A 25526-nucleotide genomic window follows, 5' to 3' on the forward strand; every position below is an offset into this window, starting at 1 on the left:
TTTACTAGAGTTTCATTTTTAGACAAAAGAGGGAAAATGTAGGGTCCTGTATATTACATGTCACTAGATATAACCTTAGTAATCACAGGTTTGGAGTTTGCCAGCCCCCTGACATCCTACAGTGTGTAGAATGAGACCTTGTAATCACTGAAGATAATGTGAAGGCGAAGGATACAAAGAAGCATAGAGAAAAGGGTTTTGTTTGTTGTTTTTTAAAATACTACATTAGACAAGGAACGAAGTGAAACCAAATTTTCACTCTCCTAATCTTACCTTGACCTGATGCTTTGGGCTTCTAATATTTCTTATTTTTCCTCATCAATGTTCTTTTTCTAATACCTGAATTTCTAATGCCTGGCAAAGGAATATTATTATCTTTAGGTAGTAGTCCCTAAACTTCTCTCCATAATCTTTCAGCAGAGTTTCTTACTAAGTAGCATTCAAATTACTGTGGTCTCTTTCCTCTGGGGTTTCAGTTCAATTAAACATTAGTGCTTAATAGGGGTCAGCTAACATGCTGGTCATAGGTATTTGACAGTGACTAAGGTGAAAGTGGTCCCACAAGCAGAATTTACAGTCTGGCAAGGGGTTTCTATTGATTTAACTTGTAGTTGGCTACTTCATCCCTAATGCTAGCAGGACACAGGCAATTTGACCATTAGCTTATTAACTTGAAATCTCATGGCAGCAATGGATGACTCTGAGACTGAGAAATTGTTTCATTGTGGGGTAGTGCTGCTAAGAGGCAATAGTCTTAACAGAAAAACAAAACCCTGCAATCTCCTGCCCCTGAGAACCCATTTGACTACTTCATATGGGCTGCACAGAAACAGGATGTGTGCATGAGATAAGCTCAGATTTGCAGCCAGGATTGATTGCCATAGTCAAGGACTTTTACCAGATATCCCTTTGGTTCTGTAAACAAGCCTTCCCTGGATAGTAGGATTTTTTTTTTTTGCTTATTCCTATTTTTTCCTTTTTCGTTGACTTGCCCTATCAGTTTAATTTTTTATGATGAAAAATTTCAAATATATACAAAGTAGAAAACAACAAGGACAGCCCTGCTACAATAATAGTTAACAATTCATCAGTCTTATTGCACTTATACAGCAATATGCATTTCTAACAAATGGTCTTTCTCTTTTACATAACCATATTATTATTACAACTATGGGAACTAGCAGTAATTCCTTAATATCATCTAGTGTTCATTCCATAGTTAAATTTCCCCAGTTGTTTCAAAAACACAAATTTCTTTGTATTACTGATTTGAGTCAGGATTCAAACAAGAGCCATACATTGCCTGTGGTTCAGTTCAGTTCAGTCACTCAGTCGTGTCCAACTCTTTGTGACCCCATGGACTGCAGCACTCCAGGCCTCCCTGTCCAGCAGCAACTCCCGGAGTTTACTCAAACTCATGTCCATTGAGTTGGTGATGCCATTCAACTATCTTATCCTATGTCATCTCCTTCTCCTCCATACCTTCAATCTTTCCCAGCATCAGGGTCTTTTCCAATGAGTCAGTTCTTTGTATCAGGGGCCAAAGTATTGGAGTTTCAGCTTCCATCTCTTTCAGAATTTTCCAAAGTTTATTGTGATCTACACAGTCAAAGGCTTTGGCATAGTCAATAAAGCAGAAATAGATGTTTTTCTGGAACTCTCCTGCTTTTTCAATGATCTAGTAGATGTTGGCAATTTAATCTCTGGTTCCTCTGCCTTTTCTAAAACCAGCTTGAACATCTGGAAATTCATGGTTCATGTATTGTTGAAGCCTGGCTTGGAGAATTTTGAGCATTACTTTACTAGCGTGTGAGATGAGTGCAATTGTGTGGTAGTTTAAAGCTGGCTTAAAGCTCAACATTCAGAAAACAAAGATCATGGCATCTGGTCCCATCACTTCATGGGAAATAGATGGGGAAGCAGTGGAAACAGTGTCAGACTTTATTTTTGGGGGTTCTAAAATCACTGCAGATGGTGATTGCAGCCATGAAATTAAAAGACGCTTACTCCTTGGAAGAAAAGTTATGACCAACCTAGCTAGCATATTCAAAAGCAGAGACATTACTTTGCCGACTAAGGTCCGTCTAGTCAAGGCTATGGTTTTTCCAGTAGTCATGTATGGATGTGAGAGTTGGACTGTGAAGAAAGCTGAGCACCGAAGAATTGATGCTTTTGAACTGTGGTGTTGGAGAAGACTCTTGAGAGTCCCTTGGACTGCAAGGAGATCCAACCAATCCATTCTGAAGATCAGCCCTGGGATTTCTTTGGAAGGAATGATGCTAAAGCTGAAACTCCAGTACTTTGGCCACCTCATGCGCAGAGTTGACTCATTGGAAAAGACTCTGATGCTGGGAGGGATTGGGGGCAAGAGGAGAAGGGGATGACAGAGGATGAGATGGCTGGATGGCATCACTGACTCGATGGATGTGAATCTGAGTGAACTCCGGGAGTTGGTGATGAACAGGGAGGCCTGGCGTGCTGTGATTCATGGGGTCGCAAAGAGTCGGACACGACTGAGCAACTGAACTGAACTGAACTTGAGCATTCTTTGGCATTGCTTTCTTTGGAATTGGAATGAAAATTGACCTTTTCCAGTCCTGTGGCCACTGCTGTGTTTTCCAAATTTGGCATATTGAGTGCAGCACTTTCACAGCATCATCTTTTAGGACTTGAAATAGCCCAATGGAATTCCATTAGCTCCACTAGCTTTGTTCATAGCGATGTTTCCTAAGGCCCACTTGACTTCACATTCTAGGATGTCTCGCTCTAGGTGAATGATCACACCATCGTGATTATCTGGGTTGTGAAGATCTTTTTTGTACAGTTCTTGGCACCTCTTCTTAATATTTGTATTCTTTGTATTCTTAATATTTGTGATCTTTGTATTCTTGCCACCTCTTCTTAATATCTTCTGCTTCTGTTAGGTCCATACCACTTCTGTCCTTTATTGAGCCCATCTTTGCATGAAATGTTCCCTTGGTATCTCTGATTTTCTTGAAGAGATCTCTAGTCTTTCCCATTCTGTTGTTTTCCTCTATTTCTTTGCACTGATCACTGAGGAAGACTTTTTTATCTCTCTTTGCTATTCTTTGGAACTCTGTATTCAAATGGGTGTATCTTTCCTTTTCTCCTTTGCTTTTCGCTTCTCTTTTCACAGCTATTTGTAAGGCCTCTTCAGACAGCCGTTTTGCTTTTTTGCATTTCTTAGGGATCATCTTGATCCCTGTCTCCTGTACAATGTCATGAACCTCTGTCCATAATTCATTAGGCACTCTATCAGATCTAGTCCCTTAGATCTATTTCTCACTTCCACTGTGTAATGGTAAGGGATCTGATTTAGACCTGAATGGTCTAGTGGTTTTCCCTACTTTCTTCAATTTAAGTCTGAATTTGGCAATAAGGAGTTCATGAATGGCACCCCACTCCAGTACTCTTGCCTGGATAATCCCATGGATGGAGGAGCCTGGTAGGCTGCAGTCCATGGAGTCGCTAAGTGTTGGACACGACTGAGCGACTTCACTTTCACACATTGGAGAAGGACATGGCAACCCACTCCAGTATCCTTGCCTGGAGAATCCCAGGGATGGGGGAGCCTGGTGGGCTTCCATCTATGGGGTTGCACAGAGTCGGGCATGACTGAAGCGACTTAGCAGCAGCAGCAGCAGCAGATTTGAGCCGCAGTTTGCTTCCAGTCTTGTTTTTGCTGACTGTATAGAGCTTCTCCCTCTTTGGCTGCAAAGAATATAACCAATCTGATTTCAGTGTTTACCATCTGGTGATGTCCATGTGTAGAGTCTTCTCTTGTGTTGCTTGTAGTTGTGTCTCTTAAATTCTTTTTTTCCTTTTTCTTAAATTCTTTTAATTCATGAGTCTCTCCAACCCTCCATGTTATTTGTTGAAGAAACCCAGTCCTTTGTCCTATAGAATGTCTCACATCCTGTGTTTGGCTGACCACTTCGTGTGGTGTTTTAGCTTCCCTTCTCCCACATTTAATGTTAAGTCTTTGTATTTTCTTATTTTTCTAACAACGTATGTGCTATGAGAAATTAAAAATACCCTGGTGACACTGAACCAATTTAATGCTAAGGCAGGAATGCTGAAAATAGGTCAGTTAGGAGGTGGGTTAACCCATCTGCTCTTCAGGAGAAATCTGAACTAGAATAACAATTTGAGAGCTACCAGCTTATAAAAGGTAACTGAAACTGGGATTGGGGAGAATGGATGAGACCATCCATGGAAAATGGGGTCCAAGATGGGAACTTGGAGAAACCTAATATAAAAATGTGGGCAGAGAATGTTGCAAAATGACTGAAAAGCCATCAAGAGATGCGGGTTATAGTCCATGGGGTTGCACAGAATGAGATATGACTGAGTGACTGGGCATCTATTCGCCACAGCAGCTGAGGGCGGTTTCAAGGTGGGTGGATTCTTCAGTGGATGATGCATTTATAAAACATATGTAAATGAAAATTTATAAAGTGGGTCATTTTATATTCAGTAGCACATGTTAAAGTTAACCTATGTATTTATCCTAAGGAAATAACCACACAGTGCATTTTGGAAAATAAGGAGTTTGGACTTATTTGGGAAAGCAATGAATTAAAGGTTATTGGTAGTGATAAAAATGAATTACAGTCCTTAATAATTTTGGTGAACTTGATTTCTGAAATCAAAGAAGTTTCACTTTTCTGTGAAATCCAGATAGAGTAAAAAAATTCAATTTATTTGTATTTGTTTCTAATGTGCTTACCACTACACCTTCCCACACAAGATACAACAGTATGTACATGCGACTTGATCGTTGCCCTTTCCATTTACCACTGTCACCGTACTCACCAATTCTCACTTGTTCTGGTTGTCTGATCACAGGATTCACTGATGAGTTGTGACACAGTTACCCTCTTTACGTCTCAGGCTCCTTCCCTTAGAGCAATGGTTTGATGAGGTCAACGGTTTGCATCAGTCACTATGAGCACTTTTTAAACACAGATTGCTGTTGTCTAACTCCTTGTTTGATTCAGTAGGAAGCAGAGAACTTGCAGTTCTGGAGATGTAAGTTGCTGTTCCAGGTACCATATTCTGAGAATCATTTTATTAATACTTTTTTCAGCTCTAAGTTTATGATCCCTTTGCAAAACTGCATTACCTACACTCACGAATGAATTTAATACTCTGTTATTCTACAAAGCATAACAGGATATTGTGGAATATGTAGTTATTATTTGTCTTTTAAAAATTTATTTTTATTGGAGTATAGTTGACTTACAATGGTGCCAGTTTCAGGTGTACAGCGAAGTGAATCAGCCACACACACATATATATATTCTTTTCCAGATTCTCTCATGTAAGTTATCACAGAATACTGTGCTATACAGTAGGTCCCTACTATTAATAGTTACCTGTTTTATATATTATAGTGTACATATGTTAATCCTAAATTCCTAATTTATCACCTCCCCCAACACATCCCCTTTGGCAACCATAAGTTTGATTTCAAGATCTGTGAGTCTATTTCTGTTTTATAAATAAGTTCATTTTTATCACTTTTTAAAAATCAAATTTGACATATAATATCATGTGATATTTTTCTTTCTTACTTCATTTAATATGATAATCTCTACATCCATCCATATTGCTGCAAATAGCATTCTTTCTTTCTTTTTATGGCTAATATTCCACTGTATATATGACCCATCATCTTCTTTATCTATTCCTCTACTGATGGGCATTTACACTGCTTCTATGTCTTGGCTATTTTAAGTAGTGCTGCAGTGAACACTGGGGTGCATGTATCTTTTCGAATTACAGTTTTCTCCAGATAAACGCCCAAGAATAGGATTGTTTGATCATATGGTGGTTCATATTTAGCTTTTAAAGGAACCTCCATACTGTTCTCCATAACGGTTGTATCAGTTTACATTTCCAACAGTGTAGGAAGATTTCCTTTTCTCCACACCCTTTACAACACTTATTGTTTATAGGTTTTTTGATGGCCATTCTGACTGGTGGGAGGTGATTCCTCATTGTAGTTCTGATTTGCATTTCTCTAATAATTAGTGATGTTGAGCATCTTTTAATCTTTTTGGCCATTGCCTATCTTCTTTGGAGAATGTTTATGTAAATCTTTTGCCTATTTTTTGACACGGTTGTTTCTTATTTTGATATTGAGCTGCATGATCCATTTATATATTTGGGAGATTAATCCCTTGTCAGTTGCTTAGTTTGCAAATGGCTTTTTGTCTTGTTAATGGTTTCCTTTGTTGTACAAAAGTTAAGTTTAGTGAGATCCCATTTGTTTTTATTACTCTAGGAAGTGGATCAAAAGATACATTGCTGCAATTTATGTCAGAGAGTAGTCTGGTTTCCCCTAAGAGTCTTATGCTAGCTGTCCTTACATTTAGGTCTGTGATCCATTTCAAGTTTATTTTTCTGTGTGGTGTTAGCAAGTGTTCTAATTTCATTCTTTTACATGTAGCTGTCCAGTTTTTCCAGCACCACTTACTGAAGAGACTATATTTTCTCCATTGTATATTCTTGCCTACTTTGTCTTAGATTAGTTAGTTGACCATAGGGGCATGAGTGTAGTTGTTATTTGTTGAATGCAAACAACAGCTTAACATTTTCAATCTTATCTTCTTAAGCCTTATGTATCTTAGGAACGTCTGTGTCAGTGGCTGTGAGCTGACTGGAGGCAGGAGCCTAGCTGTGGAGGCTCTTAGTATATCTCACACTACACTTAATGCAGAGATTTAACATGTGCTTTTCAATACGCCTTCAATGGACTAGGCAGCATGTGGTATCTTCCCATTTGGTAAACATTGTAAATTTGATACAAACTCTTAAAATAATCAGAATTTGATCTTAGTTCATTCTTGAACAAGTTTCTGGAGTCCAGGAGACCACACTGGTGTTCTGATACAATGGACATAGCTCCTGTTAGCCAGGAGATAAGGATATTAGTCTCAGTGTCTTCTGTCAGTGCTCTCTGGGTTGTTGATAACTGAATTTCAGGTGGCTCTGAAAAACTAGGAAAATGCCAACCATCTTAACTTTAGGAAGACTTTGTGAAATGCCTTTTAAAAATACAGGCTCTGGGTACAAAACAATTTCCAAATTGTATTTTTATAAACATTAATTTTAGAGGCTAAAACCTTCCCACTTTGAATCAGAAGAAAATAAGCTTGTTTTAATTTCTGATTTTGGTTGCTTTGCTTTAAAGAATGAGATGCTATAGTTCAAAAATTGAATAAGTATTTATTGTTCCAGAAGGTACATTGCTTTTTATACATATTTCATAAATGATACAGGATTTTACACATGTTCAATATTTTGCTATTTGTTTAAAGGACTTTTCTTCACGTTCTCCCCTCCCTAGCCTCCCACACAACCTGAAAGGATTTGCTCATTGCACTGTGCTGTTTCTTCTTAAAAACCCTGCAGTACAAACAGGATAAATGGTTTAAAAATAATTCACAGAGCTTAACAGAAATAAATGAGGGAAGGGGGTTGAACAACTTGGGGGCGGATGAGGAAGGAAGTGGGAGGAGGGATGGGAAGTGGAGACATGCATCCTTTCATTCCGTCATGCCAGTGGAAGGGAGGGGTGGTGGCAGGAGCAGCAGCAGCAGCAATCCTGGCTGGCCTTCAACCTCTGCAAGGCACCTGGAGTCTGGGTTTGTCACAAAAGTGTTTCTCTTCATACACAATGATCCCAAAGAAGGAAGGAAAAGAGAAAGAAAACCCTTGCCACAGGAGGAGGGCCGGATCATGTGACAGAACAAAGTGAATCAACTAGCTGTGTGGCAAGCCCCGCCATCCTTTCATCCTGCCCCCACAAGTCGTTATTAGTAAAAACAGGATATTAGACACAGACTCCTTTGACTCTCCAAGTGCAGATGTCATCTGGAAATACGATAGAAAATATTTTGATAGAGTATAAGATTATTTCCTCTTTCTCTCAATTTAAGATAAGAAAAAATAGGGTGAAGAGGGTAGGCTGAAAGAAACCATAGAAATGTATTACTATATAAAGATAAATTGCACCCTTTGAGATCCACTCACTTGATTTACAACTACTTAAGTGGTGGAGGTGGGAGGGTTCACAAACAGCATGGAAGTGTGTATCCTTCAAGACTAACAAAGCCTCCAGACAAGGCAAGGCCATCTGTGTGGCCTGGAATGCTGTCATACAAGCAGATTAACAGCAATGAAACTATTCGGGTTCTGAAATGGCTACAGAGCCATGATTTTTAGCCAATTTGTAAACCTTACATCTTCCTGATTCAGTAATATAGCTAAACATTCCCCCTCTGGCTTGAGCTGTGGAGGGAGAGAGGAATATCAATGGGATAGTTAAATAAAGGAGGGAAATTTGTCTTCCTCTTAAAGATTAATTAGTAAAAAACAAAACAAAACAAAAGAAACCTCATGCAGTGTTGCCAATGATTTCTAGATAGTGATTCAGAGCACTGAAATATATAGACATTTAAGAAGGTATGAAGGGATAATCCAAAGTGTCAATTATCAAACAGTCATAAGTTGGTTCCAATTATCATATGGATAAAATTAGCATATCAACAGGTGTGGGTGGTCAGAAATGTGCACAAATGGGAGAGATTCCTGGTAACTTTGCAGAGACTGGGTCCAGTCTAAAATAAAAGCTAATGACATGGGCTCAGACTCTGTTTGTCACCCACATATCTTGAGGTTTTGCTTTTCTGGTGGATTTATTTACTCCTATGTCAAAATTAAGAAAGGTTAAATTAAAATAAGAAAATTAGAGTTGAGTGGGGTGCTGGTGTGTTACTGTTTTGCTGACCCTGCAAAGAAGATGCAAGAGACAAACACCCCCAGCATCAATTTTTCTTTGTGAATCTAATCTCCCAACTATATAGTGCATCGTTTTCATCCAGAAACTGAGATGCTTGATTAAGACAGTATTTCACTAAGCCCTTTGAGCTTATATTCCAAAAAGCATGATCCTCAGATTTTAACACTCCTTTTTTTCCCTAAGATCTTTTTGTTTTTGTTTTTTAATTAAAGGTAAAAACCCTCTACCCCAACATGGCTCCCAGCTTCCCCCTGCAATGCTTTAATTAAAAAGGCCATAGTTTTAAACAGGTGTTCTTTCTGCCAGGACTCAGAGGCTCTTTGCAGATCAATCTTTTTCACCAATTTGTCGGAGGGGCAGATGTACTTGTAATGGGTCTCTCAGTCTCTTAAGGTCCATTTCTGCCTAAAATAGAAACAAAAGGTGAGAAAAACTGGCTAGGCAAGCTTTCAATGATATTACTGCCTCCTGAGAAAAGGAAATTGTCTTTCCTTCATCATTATGAGTCAGAGAAATCATCTGAATCACTCTGAAAGTACGAGTGCCTCAGTGGCGAAGGGTGTTAAAGGCGCAGGACAGTAAAGGGGTATGGAAACAGAAGCTGGTCCTGGTAGTTTCAGCTGTCAACAGAGCCTCCAGCAAAGGCTGTGCAATCAACGGGGCAGGACTCAGGGGTCAAGAATGCGAGAGCATCGGATGTATCTTGATGGCATTTCTTCAGAGAAGCCCTTGCACAAACTTTTGTATGGAGCCAGAATTTATGTATTTTTGGAGCCAGAATTTAAATTATGCTGCTCAAGACTTTAGTTATGTGTCTAGTTGCTGTTTAAGGTTTTCATTTATCAGTAATTTTAAAAATAGGGATGTGAAGTCAACTGCAGCACTTTCAAAGCACACATGCTTGGGCCTCACCCTCAGTGTGGGGACGGGGCTGAAGCACCTATTTTTGTAATAGCTCCAGAGACCACTCTGCTACATTCCCTCCAGTTGACAATTACCACACACAGCAACAGAAGGTAAGAATTCACTTAGGCCGAGGCAGGAAGACAAATTAAACCTATTCAGAGCACAACCCCATCACCACAAAGAAAGAGAGAAGGTGGAGAAGGTCCGGAGAAGATAATTAAACTTTGAAGAGAAGGGAATGGTTTCCTGAGGTTTTAAAAAACCTCTAAAGTAATGAAAGACTGCAAAGAAAAGGAATGAGTATTTCTTAACCAAAATCAAAGATATCAGAGTGAGGGGGAGGCATAATCAGAAATGTGTAAGCGGTAACTGTTATAAGAAATAAAACATCAATCTATTAAAAAAGCGTCTAGTAGCTCAATAAGCTCTGACTTGCACCTGGCAAAGATTCCTAGTAGTCTCTCTTTTACCTGGATTTTATTTTTGCCCCATTGCTACCACACATTTTAGGTGAGAGATCTTGGGGCTCAATTGTAGAAAGATTAAAAAAAGAGAGAAAGATAAAAGCAGACAGAAAGGTAAAGATAAACAAAAACTAAAAAACTAAAAATAGGTCTAAAAATTTCAATATGCTAGTGTTAACAGGATAGATGGGATACATTATTTTTTCTTGTGTTATATAATACCTGCTTGTGTTATACAGAAGTTCCTGGAGAGGTGTATGTGTTAAAACAGTCATTTCTACTGGTTGAGGAATAATTTGCATAGGAAGAAGAAGATTGGATCATTCTTTCAGAGTTTACCTGTTTAAGTAGTGTGATTATAGACGATGATGCCGCCACTGTACACGATGGGGCTGGGGTTTACTTTCATTTTTGGAAAACTTACCTGAGCAATTGCATCCTTGAGTTCATTGTATTTCTCTAGGTCAAAACGTGACTTTTTGGCTCCTTTATGGAAGAATAATAAGTATTGTCTGTCTCTGGCTTCTGGATAAACATATTCCTACAAAAATAAAAGAAAAATTAAATTATTAGTCCTTAGCACACTATCGTCACAAAATAAGCCCTTACTATTGATTAGATTCAGTACACATGATTGCATATAAAGATATACTACTGACATGTGCTATGTTAAATATTTATTTCTTAAAACTTTTTTGTGTGAAAACACTCACAGAAGAGTACACAAAACAAAAATGTACTTCCTAAAGAATCATCTTCACATAGTAAATGCTAATCATCACCAGGTAAAGAAAATAGAATATTGCCAATAACTCAGAAGCCTCCTTCCTGCCCCTGTCCACTCACTCACCCTTTCTTCCCCTGCAAAATAATGACCATCGTGACTTTTATGGTGTCTGTTTTCTTGCTCTCTTTATAGCTTTCTCACTTAAAATGCATCATCCTGAGCTCTACAGATCAGTTTCACCTGGTTTTTAAAATTCTCTATTAATAAAAATGAAGTCAGATAGTATGCAATGTGTGTGACTACCTTCATGCAGTATCATGTTTGTGATACTCACCTTCTGTGTGTACCAGTTTCAGGTGTATTGCACGGTGATTCAGATACAGGTTATTACAAAACACTGAGTATCATCCCATGTGCTACACAGTAGGTCCCTGTTGCTTATCTGTTTTATATATAGTAGTGTGTATGTGTCAATCCCAAACTCCTAAATTATATTATTTACATGACTACCTCATATTTCACTTTATAAAATTTTATCTATTCATCTTTGGCTGTGCTGGGTCTTTGTTGCTGCATAGGATTTTTCCAATTGCAGAGAGCAGGGGCTGCTCTCCAGCTGCGGTGTGCAGACTTCTCACCGCGGAGGCTTCTCCTGCTGTGAATCACGGACTCTAGGCACCTGGGGGCTCGCAGTTGCGGCTCAGGGGTGGCTTACTTGCTTCACAGCATGTGGGATCTTCCTGAGCCAGGGATTGAACTTGTGTCTCCTGTACTGGCAGGCAGATTCATAAGTCACCAGGGGAGCCCTACCTTACATTTTAAAAACAACTTTACTTGAGATACCATACAATTTACCTATTTAAGGTATAATAGCGCTTTTTAGCACAGTCACAGAATTGTACAATCATTACTACAATAAATTTTAGAATATTTTCATCATCCCCCAAAGAAACCCCATACCTTTTAATATCACTTCTGATCTCCCTCCATACTTTCAGTTCTAGGTTAATTACCTGTTTACTTTCTGTCTCCATAGATTTGCCTATTCTGGATATTTCATAAGTGGAATCTTACAACATATAGCCTTTTGTGTCTGGCTTCTTTCAAGGCTCATCTATTTTTTCATGTATCAGTACATTATTTCTTTTTATTGCCAAATAAGATTCCATTGAATGAATATGCTACATTTTATTTACCTACTTGTCAATTGATAGATATTCAGGTTTTCCCACTTTTTGGCTATTATGAATAATCTTGCTATGAACATTTGGGTACAAATTTTTATGTAGACACACGTTTTTACTTCTCTTGATGATATACAGCATTTTCATGATCACTCGTGAGGCTGAGGCTTTTTCATATCCTCTTTTATATTACTGGCCATTTGCATACCCTCTTTTAGAAGTGCCTGTGCATATCTGGATTGTCTGTCTTTTTCTTATTGGCTTGTAGGATTTGTTAATATATATGGATCCTTTGTTGGATATACATACTGCAAACATCTCTTCCCAGCTCATTCTCCCTCCTAATGGTGCTCTTCAGTAAAAAGATGTTCTTAATTGTTAATACAGTCTAATTTATTATTCCTATTTTTTATGGCTAGCACTTTTTATTGTGTAAAAAGTTATTTTCTATTCCACAGTAATGAAGATATTCTTCTATATTATTATTTTCCAGGAGCTTCATTGTGTCACCTTTCACATTTGGATCAACAATCCATCTGGAATTAATTTTTGTTTAGAGTATAAGGATGAGGCCATTTCTTTTTTTTATAGGGACAGTCAATTGTCCTAGCACCATTTATCAAAAGCCCTTTTCTCTGCAGTGCCATTTTTTACCATCAAGTGTTCACTTACACTAGGACTGTTCCTACTTTCCTCTTCTATTCCACTGGACCATTCGTCCACCCGTCTCAATCACTGTAGTACCGTAGTGTCCTCGGTACTGTAGACTACTAAAGGTGTAGTCTTCATATCTGATACCGTAAACCCTTTTATGTAGTTTTTCTTCAAGAGTTTATTGACTTTTCTTAGTCTTTTTATTTCCACATACATTTTAGAAGTAGCTTAATCAAATCTCTTCCCCCAGTCCCAAACTTATTGGGATTCTAAGTGGGGTTTCAATGAATCTAACAGATCAATGTGGATAGAACCAACATTTTTACAGTATTTACTTTTCTGGTCCATGAACATATGGTATCATTACATTTATTAAATCTCCTTTTATTTTATGCTTTTCTACATAGATATCTTGTATATCTTTTGCATGATTTATTTTTAAAAGTCATTTTAAGTTGCATCTTTTAAAAAGTTTCATTTTCTAACCATTTGTGGTTGGCATATAGATATGTAACTCATTTATGTGCATTGACCTTGTATCCAGTAACCTTAATGGAACTCACTTATGACTTCTAACCAATTATCTATATATGTTTTTAAAATTTTTCTATGTGCAAAATCTATGAATCATGTCAGTTGTTTTTCTTTGCAATATTTTCATCCACTGTATCTTTTTCTTGCCTTCTGCACTGGTTAGGACCAAAAATAAAAGTGGAATGGAAGTGGTACTTTTACCCTTTTTCTAGGCAACAAAAGGACATTAGAATGCTTCAAGTTCACTTACGCCTCCAGATACAGATGCTGTTTTTGTATGTTTTAGTTTTTTCTGTATTTTAAATTCCATAAGAGTTTATTAGATTGTTTTACACATTCACTATTCATTTAGTATTATTTTCTGGCTGTGCCGTGTCTTTGCTGCAGCACGCGGGCTTTCTCTAGTTGCGGTGCATGGACTTCTCATGTGCTGGCTTCCCTTGCTGCACAGGCTCTGGGGTGTGCGGGCTTCAGTAGTTGTGCTGCACGGGCTTGGTTGCCTTGTGGCACGTGGAATCTTCCTGGACCAGAGATCAAACCTGTGTTCTCTGCATTGGCAGGTGGATTCTCAACCACTGGACCACCAGGGAAGTCCGTTTAATATTCATTTAGATTCACTCACAGATTTACCATTTTCAAGGCTTTTCATTCCTTCCTGCTCTTTTTGACTTTCCATCTGTGATAACCTTCCTCTGCCCAAAGAACAACAACCTCTAGTATTTCCTTTGTACAGATCTACAGGTGACACGTTCTCTATTCCTTTGTCTGGAAACATCTTTACCCTTTATTTTGGAAGGATATTTTTGCTGAGTATAGAATCCTAAGTTGACAGTTATTTTCTTTCAACACATTGTAGGCACCATTCTATTACCTGCTGGTGGTTGAGATTACCTTCATTTCTGTGGTTGACACGCTACCTAACAGTGACTCCTTTGAAGGCAGTGCTTTCTTTTTCTCGTTTTGCTTCTCTTAAGATTTCTTCTTTGTCTTTTGCAATTTTCCTTCTGATGTGTCTAGATGTGGGCTTCTCTTCCTTTATATTGGTTGGTATTTGACAGAATTTTTAAATCTATAAATTAATGTCTTTCATTATTTTGGCAAACTCTCAGTCATCAGCTCTTTAAATATTGTTTGTTCCCATTCTTTTTCTCCTCTCCTTCTGAGACACTAAGAAAATTAAAAATGTATCAGGCCTTTTCACTTTATCCTTTGTACTTCTTACCTTCTCCTGTATTTTACTTCTTTATGCCTTTCCTTATTTATTTCTTCTGATTTATTTCCAGGTCACTATATCCCACTTATGTCTACTCTGCAGTTAAATCAATCCATTAAATTTGTTCTCTAGAATTTTCATTTTTTTTTTTTAAATCAAGTTATCTGTTAATATTCTCAACCTTACCTTTTATCTCCCCTAATATAGTAAGTATAATCATTTTTAAGGCTTTGACTGATAAATGCAATTACTAGATCTCCTATCTGTGTTTCAAACATCTGGTGTTTTTGTAGGTATTTTCTTGTGTATCTGTTTATTTTTTATTGTATGTTTAACTCTGTATTTAGGCTTAGGATAATGTTATCTCCTCCCAGGGAGAGTAATATTTTCTTCTGCCTGGAACCTGTGAGATTAGCACTATGGGATTTCCAGTATTCCAGGACTACTTCAATAAATTTACAACACTGGGATGATTCAAAGAACAGGTTCTTCTATTCTACAATAGCGGCCTTAAAAATTCCAAACCAAAGCAAACATGTTTCAACTTATTTTAGCAATCCCTGGACATGAATGTCTATGGCTTTGGTTCTTCTAGGTTCTCAAGTATGGCTCAGCTTCTTGGCCTCTCAGCCTTTAATCAGTATAAATCCCCAGGGGAAAAAGGACACCTAAACACCAGACTCACCTTACTCAGACTTCTCTTCTTCTGGTCCTTGCCTGGTAATTTTTGTTATCCTGTGTGTTCTCTAGAAACTACAGGCAGATGTGTTTTATGTTTTGTTTAACTATTTTAACATTTCCTAATGAGAGCATTGTTCTGATTACCTAGTATGCCACAACTGGAAAAAGAAGTAAATATTTAAATACTGAGGATGACAGATAATGACTGAACAGTAGTTGAGGGGTTTGAGGAAGCTTTTTAAAAAGACAGAATCATGATCTGGATCAAATAATATTGACCTAAGGGAGTTGGTGATGGACAGGGAGGCCTGGCGTGCTGCAATTCATGGGGTTGCAAAGAGTCAGACACGACTGAGCGACTGAACTGAACTGAACTGAACTGAACTGAAGGGACAAATGCTGGATTAAAAACTTGAGAGAAAGCCCACTACTTTCATCTAAGTTGCTGTGACGCTACTTACTTATCTTTGGTAAGAATATAAATGTATACACTAATTCAATTTATTCAGATCTAGTCTATGTATCCTCTCTTGGGCAACAAGCATTTACTAAGCAACTGCATGCTAGACTCTATTCTAGAAACTTGGTGATTTGATAATAACTGAGAAGAAAGACATGGAGAGCTTTATTATAAAGGAAAGAGAGTCAGAGAGGGAGAGTTTGGCAACATAGAGAACACACAAAAAATATATACTGGGGTAAGATTTTGGAAGGAGGTAATAAGATTAAGAGAAAGTAGAAGAGCTAGCCCTGATTAGGAAAATGCTACCTCTTATTTGAATTTAAGGAAATAGTATGAAAGTCAGTAAGGATACTATTAAATTCACAGCGTTTAGGAATTAGAAAGCTTCTATCTGTTAAGGTCAATTTTCTAGGAGAAGTAGAAGGCAAAGTTAAAGGTGGGATGAGGAGCTTGATGTGAAGTCTTTAAGTAACTAATAATTTTTTATGGGGGAAGAAAATCTAATTAGAAACACAAGAAGTTGCCCATCCCATACTATTACATGATTTTTCTCTAGCAGTGTTCAGTAGCCTGGATATAGGGTAAATGGCTAGAATTATCCAAGATTAGGAGTTTACAAAGTACATATAATGGAAAGACAATGGAGCAGTGATTGAACAGAATGACAATATGGTCTAACTGGGACAGAAAAGGAAGCAACACATGAGGAAGGTTACAGAAACAAGTTAAGAGAGACATCAGGAGCCTAACTAATTTTCATTATAAGTAGGTCCTGAATGGTCACTGAAGCAGTTTGCTGGAGTATAACAGAACATAAAGCATGAATGTTGGAACTGAGATGACAAAGGGTATTAAAGGCTAGGTCAGTGTTTCTTAATCTTTTTTCATCATTACCTTAAGTTGCCTTTTTAGATATTTTCCCCTTAGCTGCCTCTTTTCCCCAAAGAGGTTTTAATACCACAGATATACTGTATATCCATTTATCTGTTGTAATTTCCAACATGTTTTACTCCTCAAGAACCAATTTTTGCCTCCTTGAAGGTGACATCCCCTTTGTTGAAAATACTTGGGCTAGGGTATTGAATAGTGGTTCACATGTCTGCTGAAGTAACTTTTTCAAATGGCATTTTCTTATTGTCAGGCTCCTTTTACATATGATAGAAAGTGGTTCTCAGGTCTCACTGAAATATTAGTAAAAATCAATATTCTACTTGATTTTATGATCTCAAGGAACTTGTCATCTTATAAAAATTCTTTGGAACTTAATACACTTTGTAATCTATTTAGGTTGCTGCTGCTGCTGCTAAGTCGCTTCAGTCATGTCTGACTCTGTGCAACCCCATAGACGGCAGCCCACCAGGCTCCCCCTTCCCTGGGATTCTCCAGGCAAGAACACTGGAGTGGGTTGCCATTTCCTTCTCCAATGCATGAAAGTGAAAAGTGAAAGTCAAGTTGCTCAGTCATGTCTGACTCTTAGCAACCCCATGGACTGCAGCCTACCAGGCTCCTCCGTCCATGGGATTTTCCAGGCAAGAGTACTGGAGTAGCCTTCTCCAATTTAGGTTGCTAATAAATGCTTATTCAACAGTTTAAATGCTACTGAATAGGCTTTTGCTTCATGGGTGTTAATTATGGATATTGATATGAGGAAGAATATTTTACATTCAATTTGGCCAATGTTTTCCTATTCACAAGACTAAATTGTTTACTACTGCTATTTTGCAACCAGTCACTTGGGGGCAGCAAAAATGTTGAGGAATCACAGCAGTTTAGCATTTAAACAGTAGGACAGATAGGCACTGTATTAGGCATGGTATGGAAATAAAAATTGAACACCTTGCTTCAAAAACTATCACAGTCTAGTAGAGGGGACAAGACACTGAACAGGAATAATTATAATACAAGATGGCATAAGATGAATGAAATGAGAGGCACAGTATGCCAAAGGAATTCAGAACAGGAAGAGATCAAAATGGGCTGCAGGGAAGTAGTCAAAGGTTAATGAAAGAGAAGCATGTAAGTAAACCTCAGATGGTAAAAGAAATCTGCCTGCAATGCGTGAGACCCAGGTTTGATCCCTGGGTCAGGAAAATCCCTTGGAGAAGGGCATGGCAATGTACTTCAGTGTTCTTGCCTGGAGAATCCCCTGGACAGAGAGAGAAACCTGAAGGACTACAGTCCACAGGGTAATAAACAGACAGACTCGACTGAGCGACTAACACTTTCACACTTTCATAATTAAATCTTGATGTATCAGGTAGAGATCAACAAGGAAAACCTTTCCAGTTAATAGAATGATATGAAGGAAGGAAGTGGTGGAAAACTCAGGGCGTTGGGGGGAAATAAAGGCCATACAGTAGGACAGTCTCAGTCCAGTTCAGTTGCTCAGTCATGTCCGACTCTTTGTGACCCCATGGACCGCAGGATGCCAGGCCTCCCTGTCCATAACCAACGCCCAGAGTTTACCCAAACTCATGTCCATCGAGTCGGTGATGCCATCCAACTATCTCATCCTCTGTCGTCCCCTTCTCCTCCTGCCCTCAATCTTTCCTAGCATCAGGGTCTTTTCCAATGAGTTAGCTCTTTGCATCAGGTGGCCAAAGTATTGGAGTTTCAGCTTCAACATCAGTCCCTCCAATGAACACTCAGGACTGATCTCCTTTAGGATAGACTGGTTGGATCTCCTGGCAGTCCAAGGGACTCTCAGGAGTCTTCTCCAACACCACACTTCAAAAGCATCAATTCTTTGGCGCTCAGCTTTCTTTATAGTCCAGGTCTCACATTCATACATGACCACTGGAAAAACCATAGCCTTAACTAGATGAACCTTTGTTGGCAAAGTAATGTCTCTGGTTTTTACTATGCTGTCTAGGTTGGTCATAACTTTCCTTCCAAGGAGTAAGTATCTTTTAATTTCATGGCTGCAGTCACCATCTACAGTGATTTTGGAGCCCCCAAAATAAAGTCAGCCACTGTTTCCACTATTTCCCCATCTATTTGCCATGAAGTGATGGGACCAGATGCCATGATCTTCGTTTTCTGAACGTTGAGCTTTAAGCCAACTTTTTCACTCTCGTCTTTCACTTTCATCAAGAGGCTCTTCAGTTCTTTGCTTTCTGCCATAAGGGTGGTGTCATCTGCACATCTGAGGCTATTGATATTTCTCCTGGCAATCTTGATAGTCTAGACAGGATAGTCTAGAGGGCCACAGTCCTTGGAGTGTCACAAAGAGTCCAACATGACTGAGCGACTAACACATTCAAAGACTACACAGTTGACCCTTGAACAACATGGGTTTGAACCACTTATATGTAGATTTTTTTTCAATGGTAAATACCATAGCACTACACGATCCACACTCAGGTGGATCCCCAGATGGGGAACCATGGATACAGAGAAACTATGGATACAGAGGAACCATGGATTCGGAGGGACAACTGTAAGTTATATGTGGATTTTTTTTTTTACTTCACAGAGGGTTGATGCCCCTAAACCCTGATGTTCAAGGGACAACTGTAATTTAATGTGCTTAAAATACCTAGTACATACATAGATGAGTTGAGAGACATTTGGAAAGGACAGCAACCAGTTACGAACATTGGCTAAAGAGTCTAGATTTCAACTGATAAAAAGAACCCGTTAAGGAGGTGTCTCAGTGGTAAAAAATCCACCTGCCAATGCAGGAGACGTGGGTTCAATCCTCGGGTTGGGAAGATCCTCTGGAAAAGGAAATGGCAACCCACTCCAGTTTTCTTGCCTGGGAAATCCCATGGACAGAGGAGCCTGGTGGGCTACGGTTCAGGGGATCACAGTCAGACACAACTTGGAAACTAAACAACAACAACGAGATATATGAGGGAGAGGGACAGGGCAGACAAAGAGGGAAAGACATGGACATATAGACATATGCAAGCCATGCCCAGAGGTGTGATTAGATAAGACTGATCTGGTTGCCAGCTCTGTTCATATAGAGTGAACAGAGCTCATATTCGAGCTAGACATGGGATTGAGTGCTAGAGATGCTGGGCAAACAATAGCAGGACATGAGCAATGTACTTTCTTCTGCCCACTAGACAAATCTGGGAGGCCCAGAAAGGTTAAATAACACCCTGGAGCTTTCATTTTCCCGCACAAAGATAGACCTATGACCATTGGTCTAATGACAACAGAAACAAAACACCTGTGTTCATTCAACAGAGGCCATGTAAAAACATAAGAAGCAACTCTCAGAATTCTTTTGACACTTAAGAAAGCAGAAAAAGTTTCTCATCTGTCTCAACTATTTCAAATGATTTTTATTCAAGGGAGCCTGGATCTGTGGTTGTATCACATAAAGCAATAATAAATCCCTCATACTTCCCATGGATTTCCAAGCTACTAAAAAAACAGCACTGACAGTAACAATTAGTTCTAGATACTGATATTTAATACATGACCCTTGATTGTTAAAGAACAGAATAGTGATTAGATACCTTTCACTTCTCTTCCTTGACATTAAAATAACAATAACAAATACCTATACTACTGATATATTTAGAAGCAACTCAGAGTTTTGTTTATTTGATTAGTTTTCACCAATTCTCCATTCCAAATATTCAATAAAAACAAAAACTACCCCATCTGACTGCTACATTAATTACACAGTACATAAAAAGCCAAGCCAACTGAGCTGAACAAGTTATCCTACAGCTGACCTCTCTTCTCCTTTGCCTTCTTACTCTCTCTCTTACCATAATATCATTATGAATTTAGCAGTTTACATGGTTCTCTTAATAGTCTGCTCCATGGGGACCAAAGCCACGTCTTCTATTTCTCTATTTCTAGCGCCTGGACTAGTGCCTGATACGTAATCGGCACGCATGACCATGTGCATGTCTGTGTGTGTATGTGAGTGACTGCATAAAGGTAAGTGATTTACTTAAAGGGAACTGGCCTTATAAAGAATATGAGAGAAAAGAGAACTACTTTGACAACCAAAAGTTCGCTATGTCACGAAAAGCTACTTGAAGAGGAATTCTTACCTGGCGTGTCATTACAAAATATGCATACATCGCCATGGCGCTTCCATAAGTGATGAAGTAGGTGACGGGCTCCATGATGTCCCAAGAATATTCCCACCAGGTAAGCCGGGCCAAAATGCCAAACTGTGTGGCCATGTAGGCAAGTCCACCCCATAGCACCAAAGTGGTCCTCTTCTCAGCTTTTCTGCTGATTTCAATTCGTACCTACAGGTTGCACATGATCAGTCAACTCAGAAGCATTTTGACATAGAACCAGTTTTAAACTCTTATTTAAACTGTTCTATGTTCACTTAAGAACAAGGCTTGCAATCAAGATACAAGTTAGTCTGAATTCTAGGAAATATACTTTTCTTCTTAAACAGTATCTGCAGTTTTTACTGAATAATATTTTATAGGAATAACATTTTTAGTACACTGGTAGCTGAAAATATGGTGAAATAAGTTAGTTTCAATAGGTCTTTATCCAACCACAAGATTATTTTCTTTGAAAGAGGGAAACAAAAATAGGCTAATGTTCTCTAACTGTAGCATTCAAGATTTAATCCATCATTAATTTTTTACTCAAGAGGTCTACTGGGGCAAAACAGCACAGTGAGTCAGAAAATGGACTCTGGATTCAGAACAGCTAAATTCAGGCCCTGATCTGAGAATTACCATAACTTCATTAATGAGTTGTTCTGTTAAATAAGAGAATACAGGTAAAATACATAGGACAATTCCCAGCACAAACTAAATATTCAGTAAAAGGATGATAACTATTTTGTTATAGCTAACACATTAAAAAATGCTTTACATTTTGAAAATACAAAGTTTAAATTTCATCTCCCTTTACAACAGTTCCTCAAACATTTCTAAAGGTCTTAAATTTAATGAGAACAACCTTGAGATATATGTTCATTACTTTTAAGGAAATAAGAAAAAAGCACAATGTTAAGAGTATGTATTCTCCTCCTTAATCTCTAATATAGTCTAGTTTCTTAAAGTGGAAATACTTGTCTTATTATTAAAAAATAAGGATGACATATCTTCAGTGTAAAACATTCAGCAAAGTATAAAGAAGAAAAGTTATTCATAATCCTATTATTCTATTAGCATTTGGGAATACGTCCCTTCTATTTTCTTCTTTGTGTGTGTGCGTGTGTCTGTGTGTATGTGTGGCTATAGGTGTAACATATATTTCAATTAAAAATGGAATCACAGTGGGCACTACCATGGGCTTCCCTGGTGGCTCAGTGGTAAAGAATCTATCTGCCAGTACAGGAGATGCAGGGTCGATCCCTGGGTTGGGAAGATTCCCTGGAGAAGGAAATGGCAACCCACTCCAGCATTCTTGTCTGGGAAATCCCATGGACAGACAGCCTGGTGGGCTCTAGTCCTTGGGATCACGAAAGAGTTGGACGACTTAGTGACGAAACAATAACAAAATGCACTGATGTGTACATTATTTTATAATTTACTTTAAATATGAGTTTTCTATAGCATATTATATCTACAGAATTGTTTTTTAACAGTTGCATGATATTCCATATAATATTAATTCTTAAGTTGGCTAAAATGATTATTCACCTCACTTAGAATACTTCTTGATCAGCAATTATTTCAATCTTTGTCATAAAGGTAGTATGTTTGGTTAATGAGAATTTATTCAGGCCTCAAAGCTCTAGGTCCATTATCAAGGCCCAAACTATTTCTTTTACAGTTCTTTCATAGCTTTAACTGGAAGATTTTTATGATTCAGTTCCCCAACTCATCAGATTAACATAATTCAATCACATACAACTTGGAAGGGGGAAAAAAGCAAACGTATATGCTCTGGAAAAAATACTAGTGAAGAGAAAAGTGTGAAATTTGAATTTGCACCTTTTCCAGGGGCGCCAGCTGTTCTTTGAGATCTTCTAATCTTTCAATGAGCTCCCTCTCCTTGTTTAGCTGGTGCTGCTCGATGCACAGTGTTGTGTAGAGCTGCTGGACCAGTGTCTTTACATCATTCAGTGTTGCTGCATTTTCATGGCTTAAGAGGTCTGAAAGAAAAAGATTATGTTTTTAAAAATGTAAGCCTTAATTCAAGGGCCCCCAATCTCTGGGGTCATAGACCAGTACCTCCTGTCAGATCAGCAGCAGCATTAGATTAGAAATAAAGTGCACAATAAATTAAACGGGCTTGAATCATCCTGAACTGTCCTCCCCAACCTCCCACTGCCCTGGTTGTGGAAAAAATGTCTTCCATGAAATCGGTCCCTGGTTCCAAAAAGGCTGGGGACTGCTGCCTTAAATAAAGAGTTGCTATTCCGAGGGCTGTTAGTGATAAGAACAAGGCAGATTCATCCACTATAGGGAATCTACCTGCAGTGCTAAACTGAAGGAAAGGAATAGCTCCTTTTTAAAAAGGAAGAGTCTATAAATCCTAGAAAGTAAGTTCCCAATTTGGGCAACTTGAAAATTTTGAAGCCAACATCCACCATTATACTGTTGGAAGTGTAAATGCTACAAGTAATAATAATCTTCATTAGATGAAGACAAAAAGTTTAAAATAATATGTGAAAAACTAGTAGAGAAGTTTAGAATTAATCTGATTATTATCATGCTTATTAAAATTTTGATCTATAATTTATCTGTGGTCTTGCCATTTTAATTGGTCATATTTTCCCTTTAGTAACTAACACTTGAGGAAAAAACATACAGTATTTCAAATTTGCAAATACAAAGGTATAAATAAAAATATCATCATCCTAATAATCTTAGCCTCTATATACCTTCCCCCTAACATATCAATTTTTATTTATTCCTGTTGGGCAAAGACATGGAATAGCTGTATGAGTCTCAATATCAAGCTTGAAAGAGCATGAAGTCATGAGAATGACTGAAAAGGTAAATGATTAAATAATTCTTTGATTCACTATCCTCTTCTGTGAATAGCATGCGTTTCCAGAACCCTAAAAATTGTTTTGAAAATTTAATAAAAAGCCAGCTAATCTTAGCTGTCAAAGAATTTTTTAAAAAGCACCCAAGTTAAAAAAAAAAATTAAAAAGCACCCAAGTGAAGCTTTTGTTTTAGAATCTTATTAGCCTTAAATGTGACATTCTGTTAACTGGAGCAGAAGGTCGGCCTTCTTCTAAATCAAAATAAGCCATGGTCAGAATTAGTCATGCGTTATATATGGAATTTAGAAAGATGGTAACGATAACCTTATATGTGAGACAGCGAAAGAGACACAGATGTATAAAACAGTCTTTTGGACTCTGTGGGAGAAGGCGAGGGTGGGATGATCTGAAAGAATAGCACTGAAACATGTATCTTATCGTATGTGAAACAGATCGCCAGTCCAGGTTCGATGCAGGAGACAGGGTGCTCAGGGCTGGTGCACTGGGATTACCCAGAGGGATGGGATGGGGAGGGACGTGGGAAGGGGGTTCAGGATGGGGAACACATGTAAACCCATGGCTGATTCACGTCAATGTATGGCAAAACCCACTACAATATTGTAAAGTAATTAGCCTCCAATTAAAATAAATAAATTTTAAAAAATAATTAATTAAGAAAAGAAAATTAGGTATAAATGGAGCAGTTTAGGTGAAACTCATTTTAGATTCCAGTATAATTTCTCTAAATATTGCTTCCATATCTTCAGAAAAATGTGTACATTTTAAGTACAATGCAGTGAAAAGAGCTCTGAACTAAAACCAGGAGTCCTATCTAATTTGTGCCATCCAATATAGAAGCCTCTAACTACATGTGTCTGTTGAACACTTAAAAGATGACTATACTTAACTGAGATGTACTCTAAAGAAAATCTACACCACAAAAAAAGTCTTCATATAAGTTAAAGAATATAAAATATCTCACTAATAAAGTCATATTGATGATACATAAAATGAAATAATCATAGTTTGGATACATGAGACTAGTTTAAAAGTTATTAAAATTAATTTTAACATGTCATACCATGACATGGATGAAACTTAAAAAATCATATGCAATGAAAGAAACCAGACACAAACGGCTACATATTGTATGATTCCATTTATATGAAATGCCCGTAAGAATTGATGCTTTCAAACTGTGGTGTGGGTGAAGACTCCTGAAAGTCCCTTGGACAGCAAGGAAATCAAACCAATCAATCTATTTGCTGGAAGGACCGATGCTGAAGCTCCAAGACTTTGCCACCTGATTTGAAGAGCCAACTCATTGGAAATGATCTTGATGCTGGAAAAAATTGAGGGCAAGAGGAAAAGGGGGCAACAGAGGATGAGACGGTTGGATGGCATCACTGTCTCAATGGACATGAGTTTGAGCAAACTCAGGGAGATAGTGAAAGAGGGAGAGAAGCCTGGCGTGCTGCAGTTCATGGGGTCGCAAAGAGTCAGACACAACTGAGAGACTAAACAATAAGACCAACAACAATAAGCAGCTGTTGAGAGGTGAAAATGGGAGTTGACTGCTATTGGGCATGCAGTTTCTTTTGTGATAATAAAAATTGTCTAAAAGTTAAAAAAAAAAGAATTAGTCATGCATGTATTTCAAATTTTCTTCAAGGTTGTCCTTCACCAGAGTTATCACAGAAATTCAATCAATAAAAAATTCAAAAAAGAGTAGCAAATTGGATTAAAGAAGAGCTGATACAGTAATATGGGCTATAGCACCTAGCACAGTATCTTGCATACTCCAATCAATGTGTGCTGCATCAATGGGAAAAGATTAAAGCAAGAACACCTTGAGCTCGAGAAGTCATCTGTGTCAACAGGGTCTGTTTTGCACTAAAGTTGCAGCTCACATTCACACATGATTCTACACTTTTCAAAGTTTCAAAAAGAGAAAACTGCACTCTGGAATGCCACAGTAAAGTGGCAA

The 25526-nt window shown here is 38.1% G+C and overlaps 1 protein-coding gene across 2 annotated transcripts in view; it reads right to left on the reverse strand.

Annotated features, from left to right (window-relative positions):
• Nucleotides 1-7242: 7242 nt before the first annotated feature.
• MCU (mitochondrial calcium uniporter) overlaps nt 7243-25526 on the reverse strand; it is a 105708-nt gene continuing 87424 nt past the window's right edge. Inside the window, exons 5-8 of one of the 2 annotated variants that reach the window (XM_052639573.1) lie at nt 22538-22698; nt 20678-20881; nt 10625-10741; nt 7243-9231 (exon numbers count right to left, since the gene is read on the reverse strand). In XM_052639573.1, coding sequence (XP_052495533.1) covers nt 9211-9231; nt 10625-10741; nt 20678-20881; nt 22538-22698 — 503 coding nt within the window. In that variant the 3' untranslated portion in view covers nt 7243-9210. Of the gene's footprint in view, nt 9236-10624; nt 10742-20677; nt 20882-22537; nt 22699-25526 lie in introns of both variants that reach the window. The other variant, XM_052639572.1, reaches the window with a different exon arrangement.

The sequence above is a fragment of the Budorcas taxicolor genome, chromosome 5 (assembly GCF_023091745.1).
Source record: "Budorcas taxicolor isolate Tak-1 chromosome 5, Takin1.1, whole genome shotgun sequence".
Taxonomy (NCBI): domain Eukaryota; kingdom Metazoa; phylum Chordata; class Mammalia; order Artiodactyla; family Bovidae; genus Budorcas; species Budorcas taxicolor.